The sequence below is a fragment of the Stegostoma tigrinum genome, chromosome 14 (genome assembly GCF_030684315.1).
Source record: "Stegostoma tigrinum isolate sSteTig4 chromosome 14, sSteTig4.hap1, whole genome shotgun sequence".
NCBI classification, from domain to species: Eukaryota; Metazoa; Chordata; class Chondrichthyes; order Orectolobiformes; family Stegostomatidae; genus Stegostoma; species Stegostoma tigrinum.
The window spans coordinates 15723606-15748475 of NC_081367.1; the positions used below are offsets into that span (position 1 = coordinate 15723606).

The 24870-nt window shown below is 41.8% G+C and overlaps 1 protein-coding gene across 3 annotated transcripts in view; it reads right to left on the reverse strand.

Moving 5' to 3' along the window:
* Window positions 1-24870, reverse strand: part of LOC125457606 (ephrin type-A receptor 3) — a 340233-nt gene that overhangs the window by 69694 nt on the left and 245669 nt on the right. The window contains exon 9 of one of the 3 annotated variants that reach the window (XM_059651019.1): window positions 13471-13765. The exons of the other annotated variants lie outside the window; for them this stretch is intronic. Within the exon in view, the coding sequence (XP_059507002.1) occupies window positions 13711-13765 (55 nt within the window). The 3' untranslated portion in view covers window positions 13471-13710. Of the gene's footprint in view, window positions 1-13470; window positions 13766-24870 lie in introns of those variants that run through there. 3 annotated transcript variants of the gene reach the window in all.

The following is a 24870-nucleotide window of genomic DNA, read 5'->3' on the forward strand; positions in this document are numbered from 1 at the left end:
TTACATCCTTCTGGAAGTTGTGTAGTGAAGTGACAGGCTATCAGCAGAGTATTCAACTTGGGGAAAACAAAAATCATATGCAGGCATATGTAAGTGGACTTTCATCAAAAGCTGTTTCTAAGCGATAGGAGAGACATTCTGAACAGGAACTGGAAGATGTTCTCTTTGCCTCTCATCTATTTTTTCCTGTTTCTCAGTTTCAAAAGCTAGTTTGTAGTGAGAGATCTTTGATTTCTCAGTAACAGTTATTCAATGTCTCCAAAATTTGCTACAGTTGCAGAAGCAAAACAGCAGCCAAAAGGCCAGGGCTCAGATCATTCATAACTCCAGGACTCAGATCATTCATAACTCCAGGACTCAGATCATTCATAACTCCAGGACTCTAAGAGATTGAAAGTTAATTGTCTTTACTTTCTATTTATAACGCACTCCTCCCCTCCACCTTGCTTGTAAGTTTCTTGCCTGTGTTTGTGTATATGTACGATGTTGCATTTTTACTTTTGGTGGGGAGCAAGGTGGAAAACAGGAAATAAAATGCCTTATTTTGTCCTCAGTTGGCTCCTTCACTTTGATCTAGGTAACTAAATTTTAACTGAAATATGAGAGCAATGTGCTAAAGAAGGAAATCTACCATGCCCATCAGGAATGGAGATAATTGCAGAGTTAGCATGAAAATTCCTTTGTATTCTTTAGTTAACGATCAGGAGGTTCTAATTGGTGGCAGGGAAGAAAGGCCTTCCTACTCATTGCTGGTGGGATGGCAGCACAGATTTCCTGACAGCAATCCACTTGATTATCTTCCTCTCCCATGACCTTTCCTACCAATTCTTCTGAGAAAAGCTATTATTTCACCTGAGGCAATTCAGAGCAGATTCACCAGGATGATTCCTGGTACAGAGGGATTGTCTCATAAGCAAAGGCTAAACAAGGTTGGGGCTATACTTATTGGAATTTAGAAGAATGAGAGGCGATCTGATTGAAACATAATGAATTCTTAAGGGGCTTGATTCGGTAAATGCTGTGAGATGTTTCCCCTCTCGGGACCATCGAGAGCCAGAGGGCATAGTCTCAGAATCAAGGGGTGCCAATTTGTGCCTGAGTTAGGGAGAAATTTCTTATTTCAGATGGCCCAGAGTCTTTGGGACTCTTTGCCACAGAGAGCTGTGGGTGTCAAGTCCTTGTTGTATATTTAAGCCTGAAGTCGATAAGACAGAGAAGATAGATTCTTGATCAGTCTGGGAATGAAGAGTTAAGGAGAAAAGGCAGGAAAGTAGACGTGAGGAATCGGATCAGCCACAGTCCCATTGAATGACAAAACAGACGTGAGGAGCCGTTCAATCTTCTCCTGTTCCTATTTCTCACTGTCTTTTCTCCCCAACACCCAGATCCTGCTGATGCTGCTCCATTTGGAGCAAAGAAGAATGATGGAGTACTTCACAGGGGTGTACAGAATCACAAATAGGTTTGTAAATACTAAATAAAGAAAGAATCTACTTCCAGTGGTAGAACACTGTGTACTAGATAAAGTTGTTTCGAGGTGTATAACAAAAGATCAAAATGCAATGTGAGGAAATAATTGTGTGGTTGTGAATTAGAATGCATTGCTGCAAGGGTGATGGAAGAAACTTCAATAGTAACATTAGAAAAGGATTTGGATCAATACTTGATGGGAAGAACGTGGGCAAGGGCAAGGCAATGGGATTAATTGGCTGTACAGAAGAAACTGTAAAATGAGGTGAACGGCCTCCTATGTTGCATCTGTTGATGATGTTTGGTCCTGTATCTGCATCTTATATCTTGGTTTTAAATAGTTGTGTGTTTTGACTGTGAAATCATGCGCATATTAGCAGAAAACAGCACAAACTGAACCTCTTGTCATGTCTCAGTTCCAGCCTCTAGTGAATAATCAGAAATAATTAAGATCCTCCAAATGGCAAGATCGCAGACATGGACTGAATGCAAGTAAAAGATGCACAAAAGAAATGTTTAACCAGTGTTAGCAGTTCTTTTCCTCAGGTTTTTACAAATGGCATGTAATCAGGCTCGGGAGTAATTGGAGATTATGTCAAAATTTCTTTATAATTGTTATGCTGTTCTCCTCAGTATATAAAAATGGTTTGACGTGTTTAGTGTGCATGAAACAGCTGTGGAAGCTTGATTTGTTCTGGATTTTACAGATGCACATTCTTGAAAAGCAGAGTTTAGGCCTTTAGTGAGAAGAGACAACAGTTTGGTCAGACAGATCAGTTGAATTAACTTTGGAGTCAATACTGTGATATGCTGGAGCTAGATTAGTCATCAGTGTTAGTTAAACAAAGACTAATATAGTGAATATCCTTTGTTAGGTCTATCTGTCATAGAAACTGAAACCTAGATTAGGGTTGGGATGGATGGCACAATGGTTAGCACTGCTGCCTCACTGTGCCTGGGACCTGGGTTCGATTATAGACGCGGGTGACAGTCTGCCTGTCTGTATGCAGTCTGCACACTGTCTCTCCATGTCTTTGTGGGTTTCCACCAGGCCCTCCAGTCTCCGTTGTCTTCAGTCCAATGACATGGAGTTAGATGGATTGGCCATTCTCCAGTAAAATTACCACGTGTAGGTTAGGTGGGTCAGGTGTTGGGGGAAAAACCCCATGCGGTCAAGATAGATCTGGGTGGGCTCCTGATTGATTGTCGGTGGAGACCTGGTTGGGCCAAATGGCCTCTTTGTCAATGTAGAGATTCAGTGATTTTTTTTGGTTGTAGATTTGTGTTGTGCTTTTCTTCAATTGAGCCATTATTTGCAATGACATTGCAGCTAATCTTTACTTATTGTAAATTCAAAATGAAATTTCACAATTCCAATGATAAATTTGAGATCTGAATGAGGTGAGGTAAATAATTTGTGATTTGCTTGTTTTTTTTCGCTCAAATATCTTTCACATCCCCAGGAAACACCAACGTGCTTTACTACAGTTTTGAGTCCTTAGAGTTTTATCCACTGTTGCAACGTGTAGAAACAGTGTCAATTCGTGCACAGCAAACTTTCACGAACAGTTTGGCCATTGTTGCATTGCGATGAGCTCTGGGTGCTGGGTTTGTGAGAAATGGAGACAACTCCCCTCCTTGCTCTTTTAAGTTTACCTGTGAGGTTAAATGTGGCCTCCGTTTAAAGCTGTTTTGTCCAAAGTGCTTCATTGTTTTAACATAAAGAATGTTAGTCATTTCAAATGATACAGGAGAATTATTGGCCATTGTTTAATGAGAATATTCTGCATTATATTTAGTGTGATAATGAGTTGTGCAAAGACTTGCAATATAACTCTGATACGTGCATACATGAGACTTTTGTACACCATGATGAAAAATCCACATAAAGGCAGGAAGCCACGGACACCGGATCTTTAACGGGACTTAACTGGTTCTCTGTGGCTAAATATGAAAGTGCATCTAGACAGCATATGGCCATTCCATCAATTTTTCAAAGCAACAGAACTATTTTTTTTGAAGAGGAATCTAGGCCGAAACGTCAGCCTTCCTGCTCCTCTGATGCTGCTTGACCTGCTGTGCTCATCCAGCTCTACACCTTGCTGTCTCAGATTCTCCAGCATCTGCAGTTCCTGCTATCTCCAGAACTAATATATTGGATATTCCAAAGCTAACAACCTGGATATCAGGACACTTACTTTTCCTCCTAGCAGTGCAGTTTAAGTATGACATTCTTTGTGGTGGGAAAGCTGTAATGATGCCCACAGCACATTTGCACAACCTTTGAATGACATTTGCTGCTATCTTCAACGGCTCTTGGAAATACATAGATTTTGTTTTTAGTCAAACCAACTTAATGGTCTGTTGTTACCAAAAGTGGCCATTCCATGACAATTGCTGCTAGTCCTCCAAAAATAAGCATTAATATTAATTTCATGTTTTTATAAATTTGGAATTTCCTGAAATTTGACAGAATGTTGTAAAATGTAAACAAGCTTTGTATCATTACATTTCTCAGACGATAAAACAATGAGGTTGGAAATCTGTGTTGGTTTAGGTTGATTGTGCTATCCAGTAGAATACAGAGGTGGCTTTCAAAATTGTTAAGAATAGTCTGCTGTTAAGGGGAATCTGAGATGCAATTAAAACATTGGTATTAGATTTTACAAATTGTCATCTCACAGTAAGGCTAGATTATCAAAACAATAAAAACCTTTTTGTAGGCTCCATTCCTTATTCAAGTCTTCGACATTGGTTTGGACACAGATGGAAGCACATTAAAATGTGTTGATATCACAGATCTAAAGAGTCAAACTCGTGTAGAAGGTACAACTGATGCAAAGTTTCACTTATTCTTACATTTAAATTGCAGTTTCTGAAACCAATATTGGGTGAAATAAAATACAGGAAGAGAAAAAATATTTCACAATCTATGTTACAAGCTACTCTTTGTGGGTTCTGAATCATATATGGCACAAAGGAAGATAGTTGTAGTGTTTTGGAGGTGAGTCATCTCAGCTCCAGGTCATCTCTGTATGAGATCATCAGGGGCACATCCTCAGCTCGACCATCTTCAGTCACTTTATGAATAATCTTTTGTCCGTCACCAGTGTCAGCAGTGGGGATTTTTGCTGCTGATCGTACAACATTTGCCATCATTTGAGAGTTCTCAGATACTGGGACGTCCATATCCAAATGCAGCAAGAGTTGGACAATATCCTAGCTTGGCTGACCAGTGGCATGTGATATTCATGCCATACAAGTGCCAGGCAGTAAAAAAAAATCCTGTATAACTGAAGCAATAACCTCCCTCGTCTTGCATTAATGCTTCTTGCCGGAAAACATAACATTCTATTAGCTTTCCTGATTACTTGCTGTAGTTGCTGTACCTGCATACCACCTTCTGTGATTACTGCACGAGGATACCAGGATCTGTCGGAATTGTGGAGCTTGGCAACTTTCCCCCATTTAGATCATGTGTTTTTTGTTTATTCTGTCTGCCAAAGTAAATAATTTCACAATAATTTCAGAACATTGTTATTCATTTGCCCACTCATTTGATGATTCTATTTCCCTGTGCATGCTCCTTATGTCCTCTTCACAACTCATTGCTTAACTATTTTTGCGTCATCAACAAATGTAACTGTCAAACATTTGGTTCCGTTATCCAAGTCATTGATTCTGAATTGTAAGCAGTCCAGGCCCCAGCACTGACCCTGTGAAGCATCATTTGCAATGGCATGACAGCCTCAAAAAGAGACAAATCTTTTCCTAGATAATAAAATGTGAGACTGGATGAACACAGCAGGCCAAGCAGCATCTCAGGAGCACAAAAGCTGACGTTTCAGGCCTAGACCCTTCATCAGAGAGGGTCTCTGATGAAGGGTCTAGGCCCGAAACGTCAGCTTTTGTGCTCCTGAGATGCTGCTTGGCCTGCTGTGTTCATCCAGCCTCACATTTTATTATCTTGGATTCTCCAGCATCTGCAGTTCCCATTATCTCTCTCACAAATCTTTTCCTGCTTTCTGTCAGACAGCCAATTTTCTATCCATCAATATGTTGCCCCCTGCACAATGAGCTTATATTTTCTGCAGTAACCTTTGATGAGGCATCTTACACAAGATACAGTGCAAAAAGTCACCAATGCTCCTTGGACATTGTATTCCAAGCCCATCAGCACTCGTATCTAGAAAGACCACAGCAAGCAGATGCATGCTATTACCACTTCTTGCAAGTTTCCCTCCAAGTAACTCACATCCTGACTTGGAAATATATCGTCAATTCTTCAGTGTCACTGGGTCAAAATCCTGGAATGTCATCTCTAGCAGCATTGTGGGTCGACGTACACCATATGAACCACAACGATTCAAAATGGCAGCTCACTATCACCTTCTTGAGCAACTAGTGGTCAGCAATAAACATTAGTCCAGCCAGCGGTGCTCCCATGGTGTGAATGAATAAAGGAAATCTACCATTAAGCAGCATTATCTAGTGGCAAGGAAACTCTGTTTATCAATTGCATATACAGCTCTGGAGGTAATTCTGCAGACCTGTAATTAGCCAGTCTAAAGTTTGGGACAGATCTCACTTGACTGAGCAATGTGGGTTTGAGTGATGAGGCATAATGCGTGTCGTTTCCCAAACTCTCTTGTTTAAGAGTCAAGTACTGGAAAACTGGTTAAGTTTCAATTGTAAACTAGTGGAACAAAATGGGACAGTAGTGGAGATTTTCAGGAGCATCTGTGGAGAGAGAAACATGATAAATAGACTTAGCTGAACTAATGGAGCTGCCTATGATGCCTGAATAGAAAATGCATTGCAAATATTTTGCCTAAGAAATAAACATTCTCAATCACTTAGAATATTTTGAATTACATGATCATCTGAGTTTGAATCGATCATGTCATTTAAGCATTAACAACTTCAATGTAGAGGGGCTTAAATTGTAACAAAGATAATCCTAAATATTTGGCACAAATGATGAAAAGCTGATTTACAGATGAACTTACCTCAGATTATCTACTGGAAAAGTATCCTGAAATTTCTAGGCACCTCACTAAATGGCGTTTGGCGTTTGTGTGTATCGAACTCCATTTGTTTCAAACAAAACTGCCTTTTTGAAGCAAATGTTTACATGTTTTCTTCTAGTGAGTCACTTTAGGCAGGTCCAGTGGCTCAACAATTGCCTTTGTTTCTGTAGTTGGCTCCCAAAACATGGCTCAGTTGCACGTTGTCCTTCAAACTTCATCAATTGCCATCAGGTCAAACTGACATCGCAAGTTTGCTTGTCTACAGATTCTAAACAACTGCAATCAGCACTGATTTGCTATGAAATGAGATTCAATCTCTTGAAGCTGATCAAATCATTAGATTGACTTTACTTTTCCAACTCACGTTTCGAACTGAGGAATTGCAACTTTCAGAACAAGACTACATACTGTGATAACATATCTCAGTGTTTGTCTCTAGCTTTCTCTCTGTCCATCGCACACCCTCTTCACCTGTACATTCACTTCAAAGAAAAGGTGCAGGTCAGACCTACATCTCAGGGCCATGTTGTTCGAACAATTTCTGGAAAGGAAATTCAGAAGTTCTGTTTCCAATCTCCTGATCAATTAGGAAATCGTTTTTATCTGTATTCTGCTTTCCAACAATGGCTATTGTACTGTCATAGTTTGATGTAAAGACTGATTGATTGTAAATTCATTAGCACTTCCACAGGACTTCAAATTTAAGGTTGCTGTAAGAGAAATATCTGCATGGTCTAACAATCACACATCCCATGCTCTCAAGGAAAACGTTTTCTGATGAATCTTGTCATTACCGGACATCTGTTATAGTTAATGACCACCAGATGAACAGATGCAATTGATGCTGTCTTGTCATTGAAGTCATATTCTAAGCCATGGCTTTAAGTTAGCAGCTGTTGCTATGACTTGACTTTAGTGACCTGAAGATCACATGTTAGTAGAAAAGTGTCTGTGGGAACAGAATTTGAGTCCAAGTCTGATGCTTGAGTGAGCTCATTTTTATGGTGAAATTGGCAATAACAGTGCTTGTACTGTTTACTTCAGATAACTATTTAGGTGATGCCAGAAGACTAGGGAATAGCACAATTGTAAACCAGGATTTGGATCATGTAACTCTCATTCTATATTGTTTGGAACTTTGGCATCTCTTGCAGTTTACACAATTGGAATATTGTGTACACAGTCTAATCCCAAAGAAGCCAACAAAATAATTAGTAGACACAAGTTGAAATTTTGAAAAAAGGCACAAAATAGGAAATTTGTGAGTTTACATTATTTAAAGAGAAAACCTGTCAAACTGATGCTTTGGCATTTGTTCTATGTTGTGATTTAAGTTTCTCAATGATTTTAAATTCATCCTTGATTTGCTATCAGATTCCTCAATGTATGGAATGCTTCATAACGGTAGGTAAGTGAGCATATGTAATGGCAGTGATTCGCATGGGTATGAATAGAAAGAATTAAACTGCCTAGTTCAGTGTATTAAGTTTCACAAAGGAAAGCAGGTACTAATTGTTGGGACAAAGCACATATAACTCAACAACATAATAAAATGTGAGGCTGGATGAACACAGCAGGCCCAGCAGCATCTCAGGAGCACAAAAGCTGAAGTTTCGGGCCTAGACCCTTCATCAGAGAGGGGGATGAGGTGAGGGTTCTGGAATAAATAGGGAGAGAGGGGGGGGGGGGCGGACCAAAGGTAGAGAGAAAAGAAGATAGGTGGAGAGGAGAGTATAGGTGGGAAGGTAGGGAGGGGATAGGTCAGTCCAGGGAAGACGGACAGGTCAAGGAGGTGGGATGAGGTTAGTAGGTAGGAGATGGAGGTGCAGCTTGAGGTGGGAGGAAGGGATGGGGGAGAGGAAGAACAGGTTAGGGAGGCAGAGACAGGTTTGACTGGTTTTGGGATGCAGTGGGTGGAGGGGAAGAGCTGGGCTGGTTGTGTGGTGCAGTGGGGGGAGGGGACGAACTGGGCTGGTTTTGGGATGCGGTGGGGGAAGGGGAGATTTTGAAGCTGGTGAAGTCCACATTGATACCATTGGGATGCAGGGTTCCCAAGCGGAATATGAGTTGCTGTTCCTGCAACCTTCGGGTGGCATCATTGTGGCACTGCAGGAGGCCCATGATGGACATGTCATCTAAAGAATGGGAGGGGGAGTGGAAATGGTTTGCGACTGGGAGGTGCAGTTGTTTATTGCGAACTGAGCAGAGGTGTTCTGCAAAGCGGTCCCCAAGCCTCTGCTTGGTTTCCCCAATGTAGAGGAAGCCACACCGGGTACAACGGATACAGTATACCACATTGGCAGATGTGCAGGTGAACCTCTGCTTAATATGGAAAGTCATCTTGGGGCCTGGGATAGGGGTGAGGGAGGAGGTGTGGGGGCAAGTGTAGCATTTCCCGCGGTTGCAGGGGAAGGTGCCGGGTGTGGTGGGGTTGGAGGGCAGTGTGGAGTGAACAAGGGAGTCACGGAGGGAGTGGTCTCTCCGGAAAGCAGACAAGGGTGGTGATGGAAAAATGTCTTGGGTGGTGGGGTCGGATTGTAGATGGCGGAAGTGTCGGAGGATGATGCGTTGTATCCGGAGGTTGGTGGGCTTCAAAATCTCCCCTTCCCCCACCGCATCCCAAAACCAGCCCAGTTCGTCCCCTCCCCCCACTGCACCACACAACCAGCCCAGCTCTTCCCCTCCCCCCACTGCATCCCAAAACCAGTCCAGCCTGTCTCTGCCTCCCTAACCTGTTCTTCCTCTCACCCATCCCTTCCTCCCACCCCAAGCTGCACCGCCATCTCCTACCTACTAACCTCATCCCACCTCCTTGACCTGTCCGTCTTCCCTGGACTGACCTATCCCCTCCCTACCTTCCCACCTATACTCTCCTCTCCACCTATCTTCTTTTCTCTCCACCTTCGTCCGCCTCCCCCTCTCTCCCTATTTATTCCAGAACCCTCACCCCATCCCCCTCTCTGATGAAGGGTCTAGGCCCGAAACATCAGCTTTTGTGCTCCTGAGATGCTGCTGGGCCTGCTGTGTTCATCCAGCCTCACATTTTATTATCTTGGATTCTCCAGCATTTGCAGTTCCCATTATCATTATAAGTCAACAACATTTCTTTGTTCACAGAATTTTGATTAAAATCATACAATGAAAATGGATACTGGTGTTCTTTTTGTACAGTGACAGATCAATACCTGTCAAAATAATACCTAGGCCATTTTGGTTGATTTAATGCCAAATTGTTGGATATTCTTGGCAGTTTAGTGACAACGTAAGTCTTGATTGCACACTGTGTAGTGGAACATCTCTCCGGTTACACAACTCAAAGATCAATTAACTCAAGGCTAAACTTTTCAAAGGAGTTAGTGATGACAATACATTACATTCAACATTACGCATAGGAAAATGGATCAGCAACAATGGAATCTTTCACATTTATATTTTGGGTGTTGAATAATTTTTTGATGATCTGCATCACATTACACAAGTCCATATTCTGCTGATGGCATGTATTTAGCTAGTTTATTGGACCTAAAATGTAGTAAAGTGATTATCGGTAAACAGCGTATTCATGTTAGAAACAAAAGAACAGACTCCTGATGAAACCAATTTGACAATTTGGATGAAAATGGATCAGATTCAAATAAGTTAACTTCTCTGGTTGATTAAACCACAAAATTGACAGTCGTTGACCATGACCTCGATGTAAGGATTGATACGGTCCCATTAAAAGTGGGACTGAGAAAGATTCCTCGATAGATTCCCACAGTAAGAGAGATGCTCATTGATGAGAAGTTGATTGAATTTAGCCTCTATTGTCTGGGGTTTGGTAGACTGAGAGACAATATCATTGAAAAAAAGATTCTGTCAAGGCTCTAATCTTCGAATTTTCTGGCACAGAAGACTGCATGTGATTCTTTTTTTTAAACAGGTTTGGAAAGCCATGGTGTCTCAGAGTATTAAGAGATATGTGAAATGCGCGAGAAAGGACAGTTAAAACTTAAGCTCAACTCTATGGTCATGCATGGTAGGGCAGGTCTAATTCTATACTTTTGTTGATTACATTATGGGTGGAGAACTGAGCTGCTAGGAATTTCTGTGCATGTCGATGTTCGGCTTGGGCTGCAATGGTTACCTTGTCCCAGCCAAATTCCCAACGGAAATTCCTAGAGGCATGGTTCTCCACCTGTAGTGCCATCGACAAGCATACATAATTGAACCCCATATATAAACCCATACAGATCAAAACTGGAAATGACACTACCAACCATAAAGGACTGGACAGTATAAATTCCAAATAGAGTAGAATAACACCGCTTCATCGGAGGCTCCACTGATGATGTCACCAAGAATGGTGACAACATGTCTGAAGAAGAACGAGCCAGCTGGGTGAGCCAAGTCAACAACCTCATGCTACAATCACAATTTATGGCAATGTGTCTGCACAAAACCATGGGTTAGTGGGAACGGGAGTAAGATAATTGCATGGATCGAGGAGTGGTTAATTGAGGGGCAGTATGGATTGGCCAGGGATATGCAGGCTAGCTAGATGAGGGATACAGGAATAGAGCTGGGGGTTTGGGTCTCAGTGAGACGCTGTTTGGCAGGTCGGTAGATGCTTGATTTGAACGGTAACTTTCTACACAACAAAGATTCCATGAGTTGTATAACAGGCTGAAAATTACAGAAATAATTGTCAGCTTTCTAACGGTAGCATGTCACTGGGCCGCAAGGATCAGCGTTTAGGGCTTAGTTAATTATGAATTATGTCAATGACTGAGATAAAGGAAATGACGTAATGTGTCCAAATTAACTGAAGGCAGAGTTAGGATGGAACATCAACTGTAAGGAGGATAAGTTCTGTAAAAGCACACAAGGCTGGTTGGGCAAGACAATGGCAGTTGGAATTCATTGTGGCTAAACATAAAATTATCAACTTTGGTAGATGACTGAAAAGGCAGAATATTTTTAAAGGGTGAGAGCTGAGTAAATTTTGGAATTCAGAGGAACATGACATCGAATCATTGTGAGAATCACTGAGATTGTTTTCCACAGCCTGGAGATGAAGAACAGGGACTGCTGCTCTCAGGATAAGATGCTGCCACTTAAGTCTGACAGAAGGAGGAATCTGCTCACTGAAGGTTACATTATTTGAAATTCTCCACCTTTGAAGGTGCTCAATCAGTGACTGCATTTGAGGTGGAGAGCAATGGGACTTTGCACAAAAAGCAAAGCAACATCTGTGGAGAATGATGGGAAAGCGAAATGGAGATCACTTGCTATTTTACAGACAGGTGGACGAAGTTCAAGGGGGTGACTGGTCTATTCTTGATCCCATTTCTCATGCTTGCATGTATTTAAGCATAGCTTCTACATATGAGGTGTCGACTCATACGTATGTACGGTCTTCACTAAAGGGCGCAGGCTTTGGAAGCAAAATTAGCAAAAACCTTGCATTCAGAATGCTTGACATTACATATTCGTTGCAACAGTTTAGAAGTTAACATTGAAGTACTCGTCATCTGTTTATCCCAAATCTAATTACGAAAATAAAGCCGACTTTGGCACTTTATGCGATGTTCTCATTAACAAAACTCCCAGGAGTAGAAAGTAGGATTAGTATGCTAGTCACAATTTGCCTAAAGCACTTACTTTATGAGTGATGTCAGAGAATAGGAGGCTATTTGTGGATACCACTCGGGGTTTATCAGAAATTATACACTTTAAGAAACACCGAGGTAATTTCAAACTCAGAATTAGTTGAATTGCACATGATCGACTTTTGAAATTAATTCAATGTAATAGTTAAATGTAGTTCTGCAGCAATGTGTCATACTGTGTAAAATGCAAATTTATATCTGTGTTATTCTAGTAGTCCATGGCTAAAGTGATGATGGAGGAATGTCACAGAGTTGGTTCTGTGGATATCAGACAAATGAAGACTGCACATCATAGTAATGTGAACAAGCATCATTTACCTATGTTTATCAACATTCCTTTGATCCCAGTCCCATGTGCTCTCATGTCACTGGTGATCCAGTCTAGTTATTATCACCTGGCTGTTAACCCTTCAGGCTACAGCTACCTGAAATGTTTGGAGCTGATGAAAGTTTAAAAGGAAGGAAAGGTTCATAACACAAGAGCCACAAGGTGTGCAGTGGCTGCAAAAACAGATGACTGGCTGGGAATTCTGCAACAAATGATTCACATATTGAATTCACATGTTTTTGCCCATGTCTGGACCAGGGCCATCATCTGTTTGTGGGCAAATAGTCCTCATTCATCCTAAGATTAGTATCAGTGAGCATGTTATTGTTAAGTAAGTGTCTGGTCACTTTGTTGACCATTCAGAATGGACTGATGGGGCAGCAGTTGGTGGGGGTGGACTTCTGCTGCTGTGTGTGGGCAATGTTTCATGTTTAGAAAGCTGCCAATGTCAGAGATGTACTGGAACATGTTGGCAAAGAGTGCAAATTGCTTGGGAGCATTCAAGTATTCAGGAGTGCAGATAGGGAATTGTTAGGACTGTATTCCATTAAGGACAGCACATGCTCAGAGATCAGATGACAATTGAATATGTGGCATTCAGTTGTGATATCACAAGATGTGATATGTAATTGTATGATATTGGAGCATGGGACATTTGCACACTATTTGCAATAGTATTGTATTCATTATGTAGAACACTGGATACCTACTCATGGTATACTGTGAATGCTTCAGGATTATCTGGGGGAAAAAATGGACGGCTTTTAACTATTTGAAAATTTTCGGGATTCAGAATGGTCTAGTATGTGATTTTGTAGAAATGTAGTCAACAATTTAATGCATGCTGTAAATTACCTGTTCTTTACTGGCAACCAAGTTATTTTGGAGTAAAAATGAGAAACATTAAATACAGTGCATTGATTTCACAAAAACACCATCAATAGCAATAAATTCCAAATGAGGTTTGCATACAATAATATGGCATTTTGCAGTACAAAGCAAGTACAAAAGTGAAACAAAATTTAGTTTGTTGGGTTTTGCACTCCACCGATGAAGCCCAGTCTGAGAGAGGTGAGGCTGCATTGGTTATCAGGGTTGTCCACCAAAACCGCAGCAATGTAAATGTATTGTACAATAACATGTTACACAAGACATAGTCAGGAATAGGTAAACCACAGGGGCTTGTGAATTTATTTCTGTGTGTCCAGTCAGGGATTATCTGACATAATTTTCACTTGGGTGGCAGGGTAAAAATCAGTCGTGCCGTGACAGCTGAGAGGTCCAGCCTGGGGAAGATGGAAAGTGTTAGCCTGATATAAGCATATGAATGCGCAGAAGTAGGTCGTTTAACTCCTTGGGCCTGGTCTTCCATTCTGTAAGATCGCAGTTGGTCTAATCGCTATCTTCATTCCCCCACTTTCCTGACAGCCCTTCACCCTTGCCAAACAAGGATTTATTAATAAGGTAGATGAGAGTAAACCGGTTGACGTGGTGTATATGGATTTCAGCAAGGCGTTCGATAAAGTTCCCCACAATAGGCTATTGTACAAAAGGCGGAGGAATGGAATTGTGGGAGATATAGCAGTTTGGGTCGGAAGTTGGCTTGCTGAAAGAAGACAGAGGGTGGTAGTTGATGGGAAATGTTCATCCTGGAGACCAGTTACAAGTAGTGTACCGCAAGGGTCAGTGTTGGATCCACTGCTGTTTGTCATTTTTATAAATGACCTGGATGAGGGCGTAGAAGGATGGGTTAGTAAATTTGCAGACGACACTAAGGTCAGTGGAGTTGTGGATAGTGACGAAGGATGTCGTAGGTTGCAGAGAGACATAGATAAGCTGCAGAGCTGGGCTGAGAGGTGGCAAATGGAGTTTAATGCAGACAAGTGTGAGGTGATGCACTTTGGTAGGAGTAACCAGAAGCCAAAGTATAGGGCTAATGGTAAGATTCTTAGCAGTGTAGATGAGCAGAGAGATCTCGGTGTCCATGTACACAGATCCTTGAAAGTTGCCACCCAGGTTGACAGGGCTGTTAAGAAGGCATACAGTGTGTTAGCTTTTCTTAATAGAGGGATCGAGTTCCGGAACCAAGAGGCTATGGTGAAGCTGTACGAAACTCTGGTGCGGCCGCACTTGGAGTATTGTGTACAGTTCTGGTCACCGCATTATAAGAAGGATGTGGAAGCTGTGGAAAGGGTGCAGAGGAGATTTACTAGGATGTTGCCTAGTATGGAGGGAAGGTCTTACAAGGAAAGGCTGAGGGACTTGAGGCTGTTTTCATTAGAGAGAAGAAGGTTGAGAGGTGACTTAATTGAAACATATAAAATAATCAGAGGGTTAGATAGGGTGGATAGGGAGAGCCTTTTCCTAGGATGGTGACGGCGAGCACGAGGGGGCATAGCTTTAAATTGAGGGGTGAAAGATATACGACAGACGTCAGGTAGTTTCTTTACTCAGAGAGTAGTAAGGGAATGGAACACTTTGCCTGCAACAGTAGTAGATTTGCCAACTTTAGGTACATGTAAGTCGTCATTGGACAAGCATATGGACGTACATGGAATAGTGTAGGTTAGATGGGCTTGAGATCGGTATGACAGGTCGGCACAACATCGAGGGCCGAAGGGCCTGTACTGTGCTGTAATGTTCTATGTTCTAACTATACCTGCTTTAAAATGAATCAAGAACTTTGAGGCAGCACGGTGGCTCAGTGGTTAGCACTGCAACCTCACAGCACTAGGGACGTGGGTTCGATTCCAGCCTCGGGCGACTGTCTGTTTGGAGTTTGCACATTCTCCCTGTGTCTGCGTGGGTTTCCACCGGGTGCTCTGGTTTCCTCCCACAGTCCAAAGATGTGCAGGCTAGGTGGATTGGCCATGCTAAATCGCCCATAGTGTTCAGCGGTGTGTGTGTGTGTGTTTGTGTGTGTGTGTGTGTGTGTGTGTGTGTGTGTGTGTGTTATAGGGGGATGGGTCTGGGTGGGATGCTGCAAGGGGCGGTGTGGACTTGTTGGGCCGAAGGGCCTGTTTCCACACTGTAGGGAGTCTGATCTGAACTCTGTTTCCACAAACCTTGCAGGAAGAGAGTTGTGACTTACAATTTGTTGGTGTCCCATCTCCGTTTCAAACTGGTGATCCCGATTTTTAAGCTGCGATGCCCTTAGTTCCCCGTTTTCCCATTACCCAAAGTTCCCTCCAAATCTGAAGCCATCCTGGCCCCTCAGGATCATCTTTGTTACAATCAGGTCAGCTGCCACTCTGCTGAATTCCAAGGGATGGAAACCTAGCCAATCAAAACTTGATTCGCAAGACAAACACACCCACCCCCTTCCAGGGAGAGATCGGTTAAATCTTATGTGAACTGTCTCCAATGCATGTGTATCATTCCTTAAACAAGCTAACTGATACTGTACACTGTACTGAGGATAGGATGTCATTAGTATCCTGTATAACAGAAGCGTAACTTCCCAATTTGTTGTACTTAATGACTCCTGATAGCTAATAACATTCTATTAGCTTTCTTGATTACTTGTGGTACCTACATAGTCACCTTCTGTGATTCACATTCAGGGTCACCAGAGCCTGATGCATCTGAGCTCTGCAATCTCTCATAATTTAGATGTCATGGGCTGAATCTTGTATTGTTGGGCTGAAGTTGTTTCAAGTTCAGTGGATTATTTCACGCCTTCAGGCCGAGTGAGTTTTCTCGCTGTACCTGACTAAACCTGTCACAGTAATTGCCACTGCCACCCAAAGGATGAGTTTCACTTTGAATTTCCACCCTGTCATAGCAAGCGATGTTCCCAGAATAACTTGTCAGTGAATGGGTATCCATCCTAAGACCAGCATCTCTTGTCTCTATGCCATCCTTCAGAGTCTCCAGGGTCCCTGAAGAACTGGATCTGGAATCTGCCCATGTTCCTCCAGGGCATGTCCCTGGGGACTGTGGAGTGGTGGTTGAAGAGGAGATTTTGGCACTGTGATTCTCTGACCTGGTATGTTCACTAGTCTGTTCCTCTTAGAAACATTACATGGGCTCCATATATAGTCTACCTTTGCCCCTCTGACTTCTCCATTTGATATGTAGACGTCATCTCTGATGATTATTGCCATTCTGACTTCCTTTATTCTCCACCCTACTATATTATTACTGTAAAGAAACCTGTACACAATTGTCACAAGTAACTTCTTGGATTTTTTATTGACCAGACTGCTTCAGCATCTTGTTTTCCTGAATTTGGGTCATTATTTTCTCTTTGTTAGTTAATCATGTTATCAGCCAGAGCTGCAACTCACCCGCACAACCCCTAACAAGAAAATAAACCCTAATTTTCTATTCTTCTTGAATATTCTGTACCATTTCAAGCTCCTCAATCCAACGCACGTCCTCCTGCAGCCATGTCTCTGATCTAGCTACCAGACCAGACTGGTTTATTGTTATTTAAGCTCTCATGTTATATGCATTCAGATACAGTGCTTTTGCAAATTCCATTGGTTCTATGTTGATTGATTGTTGGATTCATACTTTCTATAGTGATTTCTTTGGCAATAAGTCTCCTCTTTGATTAACCAAATCTTCTGAAGTTTGATCTTATGCCGCACTGTTTAGTTTTAAATTCCGTTTTAATTCTCAGCAATACAGTCAGTGAGAATATCAGCTCTTGCATAGTTCAGATGGAGATTGCCTCATAAGTGCAGAGCCCACTTTCTCAGCATTGGTGCCAATGCCCCTTCAACTGGATCATAGTCCTCCTACATCACGGTTTGAGTGATGCATTCATCTGTCCGATGCAATTTGACCTGTATGGCTTTGTACATGGCTCAGATAAAAATGCTGAGATTAGGACCTGTTGAGATTCTGCTTTTTTAACTTATTTAGCTCTTAGCTGCTCAAACTGGCTCAAACAGATCCTGAAGCTCGAATCCTCCCCCTTACACTGCAAGTTCCTCTCCGGTCCCGAACAGATGTTCTGACCCTTCGCCCTAGGTCACCTCCAAGGACATGGGACCTCCACTCTGTGCCATAGAGAACAGTGTAAATCCTCATCATTATGCTGTCCTTGACAATCATTGCATTCCTTCTTGCACGCTGATGTTAGATGGCTGACTATACTATAGCATCATAGTCAGTTAGCTCATCCAGGCAAACTGTGAGAACTTCTAATGTGTCAGAGAAGGACAAAGGCCAAAGAATCCGTTCTCCTAATCTTTTTGGTTCTGTTACGTGTTTCCTCTGCAGCTGAATTTTAACAATCAGACGATCTGACTGGGAGATTTGTACATAAATATGGCTCAAAGAATCCAGCTAGACTTCCCATTATCAAAAACTGTTTAAAGGCCCTTTCAGAATGTGCATGCAATAAATTACTGGGTGAACTAGCGAGACACTTGCTTGATTTTGGTTTTGTGGTCTGCCAATTGCAATGTAGTCAGTAGGAATCCATATGTTTGCTATGTATATTGTGCAGGATCGCATTCATGATGTTTTGTGTCAGAGAAGGCTTATAATCCAGCTGTCCGTCATCATAAGAAACATTCCCCGGTCACAAAGCTGTCATGATCCAAGCTAATCCTAGCAATTGATAAGAGATGTCATTCTAATCCCCATCCTCATAACAGAGGTGCACATTGCATTTGCTTTGCACTTGAACCTGAAATAAATTATGGGGAGTTTGTTGTAAAAATCAAAATGATGTGAACTTGTGAATCAATGTCGTTGTTGCTCGAAAAGTGGTCACACTTACAAGATGTGGCTGATTGCTTTCACTGGCAAGGGAATGATTGGGGACATGCGATTAGGATATCATAGCGATTCCCGAAATGTGGCTCTGGGATAGACAGGACTGGTAGCTTTATGTTCCAGGGTATAGATGGTATAGGAAGGATAGAAAGTTCGGGGTGGGGTGGGGAGTTGTGGGGGCAGCGGACGGGGGGGGGGGTGGGGGTGGAGAAGCAAGACAGGAGGGGGTGTGGCATTTTTGATTAGGGATAACATGACAGTTGTACTAAGGGAACATATTCCTGCAAGTATGTCCAGGGAAATTGTTTGGATGGAACTGAGAAAAAAAGGGATGAGAACCTTTATTCGGATTGTACTGTACATGCTTCCCCAGTAGTTAGTGAGAAATCGGAAAGCAAATTTGTAAGATCTCAGTTATCTGTATGAATAATAGGTAGGTAATGGTAGGGGATTTTAACTTAGACTGTGCCTGCCATAGTGTTGAGGGCTTGTAAGGAGAGGAATTTAAGTGCGTACAAGAAACTTTTCTGATCCAGTATATGGATGTGCCTACTGCAGAAGGTGCTAAACTTTACCTACTTCTGGCAAGTAAGGCAGAGCAAGTGACTGAGGTGTTAGCAGTGGAGCATTATCTTAGTTCTTTAATACTGACAGAAAAGGAGAGACTGGATCTCAAAGTTAAAAGTTCTAAATTGAAGGAGGCCAACTGTGATGGAATTAGGCAAGAACTTTCAAAAGTTGATTGGGAGGCAAGGCAGATATTCACAGTTAACGGGATGGCTGCAAAGTAGGAAGCCTTCAAAAATGAGATAACAACAAGAGTCCAGAAATAGCGTGTTCCTATTAGTGGGAAGGGCAAGGCTGATAGCTGTATGGAATGCTGGATGACGAGAGAAATTGAGGTTCTGGTCAAGAAAACGGAGGAAACATAGATCAGATATAGAGAACAGGGATCAAGTGAATCCTTGAAACAGTATAAAGGCACTAAAGAGGGAAATCAGGGACATGAGATAGCTTTGGTAAATAGGGTTAAGGAGAATCCAAAAGGATTCTACAAATACATTAAGGACAACAGGGTAACTAGGGAGACAACAGGGCAGCTTAAAGATCAGCAAGGCTGCCGATGTGTGAAACCACAGGAGATTTGGGAGATACTAAACAAGTATTTTGCATCAGTTTTTACTGTGGGGAAGGATGTGGAAGATAGAGAACTTGGAGAAATAAACAGCGACGTCTTGAAAACTGTCCAAATTGCAGAGGTGGTGGTGCTGGACATGGTAAAATGCATAAAGGTGAATAAATCCCCAGGATCTGATCAGGTATACCCTAGAATTTTGTGGGAAGCTAGGGAAGTGATTGTTGGGTGCCCTTACTGAGATATTTGTATCATCCACAAACACAGCTGAGGTGCTAGCAGATTGGAGGTTGGCTAACATGGTGCCACTATTTAAGAAAGATGGTAAGGAAAAGCCAGCGAACTGCAAACTGTTGAGTCTGACATCAGTGATGTACATGTTGTCAGAGAGGATCTTGAGGGACAGGATTTACATGTATTTGGAAAATCAAGGGCTGATTAGGGGGAGTCAACTTTGTGTGTGGGAAATAATGTCTCACTAATTTTGAGTTTCTATAAGAACTACCAAAGAGGATTGATAGGGGCAGAATGGTGGATGTGATCTACATAGGCTCAGGTAAGATGTTAGACAAGGTTCTGCAGGCAGACTGGTTAGCAAGGTTAGATCACACGGAATACAGGGAGAACCAGCCATTTGGATACAGAACTGGCTTGAAGATAGGACACAGAGGGTGGAGGGTTGCTTTTCAGACCAAAGGCCTGTGACCGGTGGTGTGCCACAGGGATTGGTGCTGGGTCCACTGCTTTGCATCATTTATATAAATTACTTGGATATGAACATTGGAGATATGATTAATAAGTTTGCAGATGACACCCAAATTGGTGGAGTAGTGGACAGTGCAGAAGGTTACCTCAGAGTACAATGGGAGTTTGATCAGATGGGCTAAGGTTAGGCAAACGGAGTTTAATTAGGTGCTACATTTTGGAAAGGAAAATCAGGGCATGATTGATACACTTAATTGGTAAGGTCCTGGGGAGCTTTGCAGAACAAAGAGATCTTGGAGTGTAGGTTCATAGTTCTTTGCAAGTGGAGTCGCATGTAGACAGGATAATGAAGAAGGCATTTGGTATGTTTGTATTTATTGGTCAGTGCATGGAGTGGAGTAGTTGGGAGGTTATGTTGCAGGGATAGGACATTGTATTCCAAAAGTGGCCTAACCAATGTTCAATTCTGGAATAGAAAGGATGTTGTGAAACTTAAAAGGGTTCAGAAAAGATTTACAAGGATATTGTCAGGGTTTGAGCTATAGGGTGAGGCTGAATAATCTAGAGTGTTGGAGGCTGATGGGTGATCTTATAGAAACTTATAAAATCATGAGGGTCAGGGAAAAGGTGAATAGACAAGGTCTTTTCCCCATGCTAGGGGAGTCCAAAACTAGAGGGCATAGGTTCAAGGTGAGAGGGCAAATATTTAAAAAGGGACCTAAGGGGCAACTTCTTCACACAGAATTTGTTGCGTGTATGGATGGAATTGCCAGCAAAAATGGTGGAGGCTGGTACAAATATAACACTTAAAAGGCATCTGGATGGGTACATGAATAGGCGGGGTTTGGCAGAATATGGGCCAAATGCTGACAAATGGGACTGGACTAATTTAGGATATCTGTTCAGCATGGACAAGTTGAACTGAAGGGTCTAAGTCTATAACCCTATAACTTTGGAAACCTCTTCACAATAAGATGTCATTTATTTGAAAATGTCTTTGGTTTTGCAGAATGTGCCTCTATACAATGTACTTGTGCAAGTGATGTAGATCAAACAGAGCACAATGAGGTTATGTTCCTATCGCTGTACATTGGATTCCGTGCACCCTTTATGGTGATGACGATCTGAGGCATTAAGATCACGGACGTACCTATTTCAATCCACGCTGATCCTGCTCCAGACTTAGTTAAGTGGCACTGGAATAATCAATGAAAGTACCAGGTGGCCATAGTGACAGTTCTAAATGAATTGTAGCATTAAGATCTGCAGTCTTCTGTTTTAATCAATAAATTGTAACATCAACTCTTTGAACGTGATGTGGTGTTACAAAACAGAAGATGAATTGGAAAGTTAATTTGTACCATTCATCTCAGAATTCAGAATATTTATGATTAGATTTAAAGAATTCCTGGTGTGTCTTCGAAAATATGAAGACTTTAAAGGCAGTAAACAGTAATGAGGATTTGTCTGACATTTGTCATTGCAAATTTTAAAAACTGGGCTTCACTTCTGACAGAGAGATTGTGGTCAAAGTAAGACATAACCACATGTGACAGTAATAATTGATGGCTTGCCAGCTGAGAAAAAAAATGCTTTTATATTCTCATAAAGCCAAACACAAAGTCTAAATTTCATTCCAAATTTGAATAGAGATGATTGCAAATTCACATTGACACCAAGCGAGTACTGGGCTCTGTTTGCGAAGGTGAGTCTGGAATATGAAAGTTAGGGTGGAAGTGTGGGATTGAGACACTGTGTCCAGTTTATTTCCTCCTGCATCCCAGTGATAAAGGTTCCACGGGTAATTAGAGTGAGGAGGAGGTGAGTTTTTTTTATTCCCACTTGTATTAAATACAATTGGATGTGCTGAAAATGAGGACTATCACTGAATTTATAAGGGTAACTCCATCAGTCTTGGTACTTAGGATGAGAGCGCAGAATGGAAGATGTGTAGGACATGTCCAATGTGACTTATATGAAAAGATGCACTATCCTGGATGTCGCTGGACGGGATCTGATCTCATGTCCTGGTCAGGGGGTGGACTCAGCTGTGTGTAACTGGTTATTTCTCCGTCACTCTTACCGAAACACACACTACACACAACACGTAGCACACATACTGTACTCACAAGACACACCCACACACCAAAGTGTGGAGCTGGATGAACACAGCAGGCTAAGCAGCATCTTAGGAGTACAAAAGCTGACATTTCGGGCCTAGACTAGATGTCTAGGCCTGAAACGTCAGCTTTTGTACTCCTAAGATGCTGTTTGACCTGCTGTGTTCATCCAGCTCCACACTTTGGTGTCTTGGATTTCCCCAGCATCTGCAGTTCCCATCTCTGACACTCACACACCACACTGACTAGACTCACCCTCACTATACACATGCACTACACAGGCCTACATGCACACTATGCCCACTATACACACACTACACCCACAATACTCCACACCCACACTACACTCACACAAAAATCAACAACTTACTGGTAGACACTGAAGATGCCTTTTGAAAGCATTGCTGAGTATCCTTCCCGCTGCTGTGTGTATTTAACACAGGGGATTAGCTAGGCCTCTAATTCTCAAGACACAGCATTGGCTCCAAGTCAACTCTAAATGTACAACCATCTTCTTAGTCTGCACTCCTCTGCCAGATGTGCCTACTTGCTGCCAGTCTTGCCAAAATACTATCCAGCATTGTGAGCCACATGTTATGGATATGCAGCAGGTTCCATTGGAAGAACAACATACATAGCAGTCAGAATCTGGGCACATTTGTGCATACTATTGTGGGCCAGACTAACAGAACAACCTCCCCTCGCCCCCGTCTCCAGGATGTATTATGAAGATACTGTAGCCTCCCAGCTTTTTATTTAAAGGCAAGTGCCGGCATATTGCTCCAAATGCAATTTGCAGAAATAAACTACCAGATTTGGAGAGCACAATTTATTCATATACTATAGTTAAATTGCAAAACAAGTATGACAAAATTGAAAAAATCTTTTAAAAAACCTATTATTCTGTTTAGTTAGTGCTCTAACGTAGTATCTCAGACCCTTGGCAAAGTTAGTAAAACAGATTGTTTCACTTGCAAATCTAGCAACCCAAAAGGAAAAGCATCAAGAGACAGCTCTGAGAAAGTGTATACAGTGAGAGATGTCTCCCACTTCCAAACCCAGCTGAAACCCCAGCAACAACTGCGGCTACTGAAAAACTAGAACAAAACTGAAGAATCCTGGTTCTGTGACAGCTTGACCCCACCAAATCAGGCTGCTTCTATTGTTCAAACTTTTTAAAATAAAAAAATGCAAAGGTCTCACAAGCTGTCGACAAAAACAGCTCGTCACCTCGGTCTTAAAATCTCCCTTCAAAAAAAAGGACAAAATACACCTCTTCCAGCCACAGTATCATCACAATAGCTTTATGCAGCAAGTTAAAATGCTTCTTTCACTGTGCAATTACCAGTCACCTATGACAGCTTTCCATTTCCGAGCTCTATTTTGGTCTTTTTGTATTTAAATCCCAGGATCGTTCCATCCCACCAGCTGGCTTAACCAACCATCTCCATCTTGGTTTTGGAAGGACAGTGTTCTATCACAGTGATTTATTCAATCCCTTTTATGTACGCAGCTAAAGACTCCCCCAGCTCATCATTGTGCTTTTAATGTTAGTCAAGGAAGAAGGAACCCTCTGCCTTTCCTTGGTGAGATATTTCTGGAGATGTGTGCATCATTGCGTGGCTGCAAATTATATCCATCCATCTTTGGTGATTGGGGGCCTTTTAGAACCAAGGCAGTCTGTGTTTTTACAATGCTGCCAGAATGTTGTCTGGTGCTCCAATGCAAGTTTTTCTTTTCTTTCTGTGGCACCATTCATTTAGGGACCTGACATAATATCAATCAGAACAAGATATTCAACATTATTCTTTGATTTGAAACTTGGTGAAGGACAATGCCATTATGTTATCCATTCCCAGACTCTTATTTGACTGAGACTTTTAGGCTGAGTACCCGAGTCTCCATTCAGATGGAAAGAGAGACAAGTTAGGGACACCTGGATGAGCTTTAATGAAAGGATTTATTACACCTCCATTGACATTTTTCTCATATTGATGTATAATATTACCAGACACTCTAAGTATCTGGGAAGAAATTAGCTATTTAATATTTTAATTAATGGCATGCTTAAACCCAAATAGACTTTAGTGAAGGTGTTTGCTGTCAAATTAAAAACTAACAATTTTTATTCATTTCTCAGCAGGCATCAAGGTGTAAACTGTCAAATAAATTGATGACTTTTCAGCAAACTGTACTGCAGTATAGCTTCAGGTTGAAATGTAAATCTCTGATGCATCACAGTGGAAAAACAGCTCGAACAGAAAACCATAATGTATTTACACCTAGATCACTGGCTTTATTTATACTCTCTGTATGTACCTCAACGAAGAACATCTATGTCATTACAGCCAGAGAAAGTCCTATTGGCTACATCCCAATCCTTCTAATATTCAAGCTGGTATTCCTTTTAAACAAAGATTACATTATAAAAATGGCAAACTTGTTGCCCTGTGTCCATCTCAGTGAGAGGTTAAACTAAATTCTACATCACAGACTTTAACCAAACACACGAGGTGCTGGCAATAAAGATGTCGACTCCAAAAGTGCTTGTTACTGCTAACTATGCTGATGGAACATAACCTCTGGATTTAACATACAGGCAACATGAGGAAGAAAGTGACATCTGTAGACTAACTGATTATCGTTGGATTTAAAAGTAAATAATGAGAAGGTATCCACTCCCTATGAAGGTCACACA